The sequence below is a fragment of the Loa loa genome (assembly GCF_000183805.2).
Source record: "Loa loa unplaced genomic scaffold supercont3.268, whole genome shotgun sequence".
Taxonomy (NCBI): domain Eukaryota; kingdom Metazoa; phylum Nematoda; class Chromadorea; order Rhabditida; family Onchocercidae; genus Loa; species Loa loa.
The window spans coordinates 35,098-41,520 of NW_018108448.1; the positions used below are offsets into that span (position 1 = coordinate 35,098).

Sequence of the window (6,423 nt, forward strand, 5' to 3'; positions counted from 1 at the left end):
TAATACAGTATATTTACCGCTCTATACAGTACCAAATTATCGTACGAACTACCGTTATTCATCCATTTCCAATTATAAATTATCATATAGCTAAATTATTCATATCATTATCATTAATTTATTGATAAAAACAGTTAACTTTTTAGTTATCATAAAAGATTTTATTTTAGAGAAATGAAACAAACAGGAAAGAGGGAAAAAAAGAAAAAAGAAGTTGTTTAGGAATTAAATTTGCTATTTCCGACTTTACAAAAAAGAAATAATCCGGTTTTTTTTTTAATTTTGATATTTTGCATTAAAAAAAAACAGATAAACATTCCAATCTCATCAAAATCTTATTTTTATTACTCAAATAAAATAAATTAAATATATTCAACACATATTGTTGATTAAAATATCCCTCCCCCCCCCTCCCCCTCATACTATTATTGCTTTACTATAAACTATCTCAAAAAACTGACCAATGTGCTTAACAACATACATACACACACATGTAACACATCTAGATGTACATACATACACATATTACATACACAAATTTCACATATACGTACATACATATACATGCACACATATACATACATATACACATACACACATACAAATACACATACATGTACACATATACATACATACATACATACTATGTACACATATACACATGCATACATACACAGAGATGTAAAGAGACGTAGGCTAATGTCTTTTTTTTTTTTTTTTTTTTTAAATAAATAACGCTGTATTGAAGGGCGGAAGAAGTAAATGATGTCATTTTGTAATTTGCATTGATTCCTCTTTTTTTCTTCCTTCAATCTCTTGCCGTACTTTTCTTTTTTTTTCTTCTCTCTCTCTCCCTCTCCCAGATTGGTTTTTTTCTTTTTTTTGTTTTAAATGAACAATTGTATAGGATTATAGATTATGGAACAGGGAGAGAGGGAGAGAAAGAGAGAGGAAGGTAAAAAAAAGCTTTAAAATTTTGAATCAAACCCATTTGTTGATATTTGTAAACATTTGTTAGTAAGCAAAAAAAAAAGAAAAAGACAAATTATTTAGAATCGAACAATTATTATTTATACGTGAATGATTTTTTTTTAATTACGGCAAAAGAAAAAGAAAAAAAGAAAAAAAAAGAAAGAAAAAAAAGTGAAAAACTATTTTCTTTGCTATCATTAATAAGTAATTAGTTTTAAGAAATGGAATGATAAGAAATTCTTGCTTGGTTCTTTGATAATTGATAATAATACTGATAAGATATATTAATAAGTTTAATAAAATTAATAGTACCAATTTATTTTATCTAATATATCTGTCGTACGATATATTTTTCACATCAAATTTACGTCTAATTTAACAAATAAAGAGTAAACAGAAAAATTTACAATATTACTTTACTTTATCCAATTGAAGGTATTTTTCATGTAAAATCTACATTTAACATACGAAGTTAGCAGTGAAACTAATTATTACTTTCACTTTATCTGATATATTCAAGATAATTTCCACGCCAAATCTACGTTTAACTTAGCGTTTAACTTAATTAAATCAATAATAGCATTTTACTTTTTCTAATTTTTTCCACATTAATCATAGAATGTTCAATTTAATAAATAAGACAAAGTTTATTGATAAGAAATTTTAAGATTTGATAAAAGTAAAAAAAAAAGAAGTGAAAAAGAAAGAAGCAATCGACGAAGAGAATTTTTGGTTTAGTTTACTACTTTCTCGTCAAAATCACACTCATCATTCTATTTATTAGTTTATCATAGCAAAAATTTTAAAGCTCAAAGATCATAAGGGATAGATGAGTGCAATAAATAGATTTGAATTTTTCAACACATTAAAAAAAAAATTGAACAATTTATTTTCATATATAAATCTATTTCAAAATTATTATCCAATTTTAAACACAGCATGAAACATTTCTTTCTTATTTTACTTTTACGTAATAATTAACTTAACCAATATTACCTTTATGTTAACATTTTATTGCACAATTTTGCACAATTCTCAAAAAAAAAAAATTGGGATACCTTATCAGATGTGAGAAAAAGGAAATTAGACGGAAATAATACATTAAAACAACGAAAAAAGGGAAAAAATATTATTTTATAAAGAGAGAAGATGAAAATTAAATTTTTCATTTTCATTTTTAAGTCAACACTTTAGATTATTTTTTAATTCAATTCATTTTTTCTTTTTATTTCAGTGAATGTTTTTTTAATTTATCTTTTTTCTAAACGAAAGGGGAAACCATTCCGCAAAAAAAAAGGTTGCAAAAGAGAAAAAAAATGAAATAATTAAACTGAAATATAAAAATAGTTCAATTATTTAATTAAAAATTTTTATTTGATAGAAATCAAATTTTTGTTTGTTTGTTTCTTTTTTTTTTCGGAACTTGTACATATAACTTCTCTTATTATTGTTTCCTTTTTTGAAATTTTGATTTTGTTAAATAGATTGATTAGAAATTTATGGAGCGTTTTTCTTACTCAATTATCAAAAAAAAAAATATAGTATTAAAGTATAACTTTCACTAGAACCTTAATACTGATATATTTGAAAGTATTTTAGTAATAATCTGAATATATTATCATTGATTTTATCATATTCTATCCATATCAATAATTTACATTAATTTCTTTTGTTCCAATGACTTCATCAGATTAAATTAACGTGATAAATTTTCAAGTTAACTTAATCAATTTCTATATCATTCAAATTTTCCTGCAGTATGTTTTTTATACTGCTAAAATTACATTTAATTATTATCAGAAATCGTTATTCTTTTAATCATTTTATCAAATTTATGTGTTAAATTCTCATATTAACTTAATCACTTTCCTATATTATCCAAATAATAGATTATCTATTGTGCTAAAATTGCATTTAATCATTATTAGAAATTACCGCTCTTTTCAGAAATCAAAAAAAAAACAAAGTTCTTTTATAAAAAAACGAAATAAGATTTTATAATTATTTCAAGCTTTCAGTTCATTGTTACTAATTATTTGCAAAATTTTGAGAAGTTTTGAAATTGAAGCTTTTTTTCTTTTTTTTTCGTTTATATGTCTTTCATCTAATTTTTGCACTAGTTAATATTTTAAATCCAAAATTTTCGAAAGAAGACAGATAATTAATGATTGGACAAAAAAAAAGAAAAGGCAAAAAACTGCCTGATTAATTAAAATGATAATTAATAATTGAATTAAGTGAAAATATTGTTGTAAATATAATGGACAAAAAAGAAAAAATTTTTCCATAATTTAAAAAAGTTTTGTAAATTTTCAATTTAAAAAAAAAGGAAAGAGAGAAAGAGAGAAAAAGAGAGAGGGAGAGAGGGAATACTATGATTAGTATATAACTATAACAATAGCTGTCATTTAGTGATCTATCAAGCTAATAGCTCAAAGATAATATGTCTCCCATAGATGACATCAGCGCCCTTCAACTATCTCGTCGTCTCTCTTCTTCCATCGCAATATCAATAATATTTATAAACTTATTTAAGGAATGAAATAGACGGAGACGAAAGAGAAGAATGAATGAATAAATGATGTAATAGGGAAGTTGAGTTTTTAATGAATAAATATTAGAAATTAAGAATATGAATTAATATTAAATCATTAATGGATAATTTAATTTAGGATACAACCATCAAGAAATGTGCAGAGTACATTTGATGAAAATTTTAAAAGAAAAAGATAAAAAAAACTGCAATAAAAATTTGTATATATAAATTAAAAAAGAATTTAAAAAAATAAAAAATCAACACGAAATAAAATTTGAACCAAAAATAATTGTTATAAATAGTGAAATAAATTATGGGTAACATATAAATTAAACCTTAATTAAATTAAAATTATTAAATTGCACTGAAAATACGGATTAGATTGGATAATTTATTTAGAAATATATTTATATAACTAATTACATGGTGACAAAAATTCAACTTAAATCAAGAAAGATTTAAGAAGGAAAAATGGTCATGGGTGACAACATATTATAATGAGCTAAAGATATGAAATAAGCTAAGAAAGGGAAAATTCTAAATTGGCTTTTTAAAGCTAAGAGAATCAATTGAAACTACTAGAGCCTAGTCAAGTGACCACATAATTTGTTCTGTCATATATTCAATTATATAAAACGCAGGAAAAAATGAAAAAATAATTATCGTAGTACCAATCATTGTTGTGATGGAAAAATTTGAATAATAATGAAATTTTTCTTTTAATTAAATTTCGCAAAATTTAAATTTCAGAATTTTCCTTTTTTTCATTTCTTATCTACTTTTCTTTTTAATTTAAATTGATTTAATTTTGATATTTGAAAAAATTTATTTTCGTCACATTTAATTTTAGTTAAATAATACGTGACAATTTTTTCAAATAAAACTATAAAATTTACAAAATCGAAATGAAATTTTAAAAGAATAAAAAGAAAAAAATGCAACAAAATAAGCCTATTTGTTGTTGTTAACATCAATAAAATGATGAAATGTAACATTTTTTCTTTTTGTAGCTCAGACAATAAATAAAATATTTAAATAGATTTGAATATATCTTTTTTTTTGATTCCAATCAAAACGCTTAAAATAATTAACAGTTAAACTTATTTTATTTTTGTTACAACTAAAAATATTTGAAATAAACAATCATATAATTTATGTATAAAAAGGAGAAATTAATTTTACAAATTATTTTGTTTTGGTATGTAAAAATTCATTAAAAAAAATCGTGATTAAATTAACTGTAACTTTGTGAAAAATGTGACAAAATTTGTTACACCTAAACTTTTCTTCCCCCAAAATTTAACTTACAGACAAAATGATATCAAGTTTGACATCTAATCTACAAATCATTTCAAATGACATCAATTCATTTTGAGCGATTCATTTTTCTGAAATGGAATTAATGAGAGAATTTTTTTCTCTCTCTCTTCTTTTTTCCTTTTTTTTTCGATTTCTGATTTTCATTTTAATTTCTACTGATTGTGGTGATTTATGATTGATTATAAAGCTGTCACATTTTTTTTTCGTTACTTTAGAATTTTTTACCAAATTACAAATTTGAAAATGATTTCAAATAAAGTAATTTATACTTAATCTTTTGCTTTTCACAAATATATTATTTTATGAATTTTATCAGTTAATGATAAATGTCGACTAATCGATTACATCTTATCAACATTATGAGATCAATTTTAAAAAACTTTGAAGTCATGAAAAATTGGATCAAAAAAACGAATGACACCAAAAATTATCAAAATAGAAGTTTGAATTGAAAATTTTTCAAACGCTTTCTAAAAAAAAAGCAAAAATTGAATTTTGAAGTGATGTTACCATAATGAAATGAAATGTTTTTGCAAGGAATTGCCAGAGAAAAATTTTTGGGGAAAAAAAGTTTTTCCTGAATATTATAATTTAAAAAATTTGAAATTTCACAAAAATTTGTAAAATCATCGCAATGAAAATTCTTCAAAAAAATGATTCTTCTCTTTTTTTAAAAAAAAGGCCTTTTTGTTTCACTAACTAATTAGTTAAAAAGGATAAATGAAATTTGTAAATCTTCAAATGATTGTTTATTTTTGATCGCCTTCTATTGAATTTGACATTTTTTCTTTAAAAAAATTGTAAAAAACAAGCAGAAAGACAAAACAAGAAAAGTTGACATCATATTTAAACTTATCAGTCATTTAATGATTAACAGTAAAAAACGAAAACTTTCATATTTACCTTTCCACCATTGACAAATTTTCTTTGAATAAAAATTTTTTCTAATATTTTTATGGCAGTGGATGTGACAATTTTCAATTTGATTAGTATGAAAAATTTATAAGTAACGGAGCAAAAAAAAAAAAATAGCCTAAATTACGAATGTAATTTTATCATATGATATGTTAAAGCATATTAGATGATAAAATTTGACATGTAAGTGATTAAAAAAAAAAAATTTGAATTAATCTTTTGTCCCGCTTTTTGCCATTTCAGGAATACTGATGTTAAATTAATTTAGGATTTTAGTTTCGTACCTTTTTTCCTTTTTTTTTTTGCATGACAAACTAAATATTATCGTAAATATTATTTATTTACAAAAAGATTGTCCATCAAACAAAAATGTATGACATGAGCAATAGCAATGCATATTTTATATTTCTTCAAATTTTCTTGGTAAAATTAAATATCGTTCGTTTTTTTTCTTTTGTCCAGTCCATCATATTTTCTAATTTTTTTTTAAGCTTATCATTTCATATTTACTAATTAACCCATAATTTCCACTCTAATTTCATCCCAACTATTAATTCTTACTAATTAGTTACAATTTCCTCCGCAATCAACCATCATTTTATTCATTTAAAATTTATCATTAGTGATTAAACTTCATTGATAAAAATAAAATACGTGGAAACAAAAGCTGTTTAATTTAT

At 22.8% G+C, this 6,423-nt stretch overlaps 1 protein-coding gene across 1 annotated transcript; it reads left to right on the forward strand.

Annotated features, from left to right (window-relative positions):
• Positions 1 to 413: 413 nt before the first annotated feature.
• LOAG_10624 (hypothetical protein) lies at positions 414 to 769 on the forward strand (the record flags this gene model as incomplete). Its single annotated transcript, XM_003146148.1, has 1 exon — positions 414 to 769. A coding segment is annotated over one exon (322 nt), but the record flags the coding sequence as incomplete, so codon positions are not given.
• Between the last annotated feature and the right edge of the window lie 5,654 nt (positions 770 to 6,423).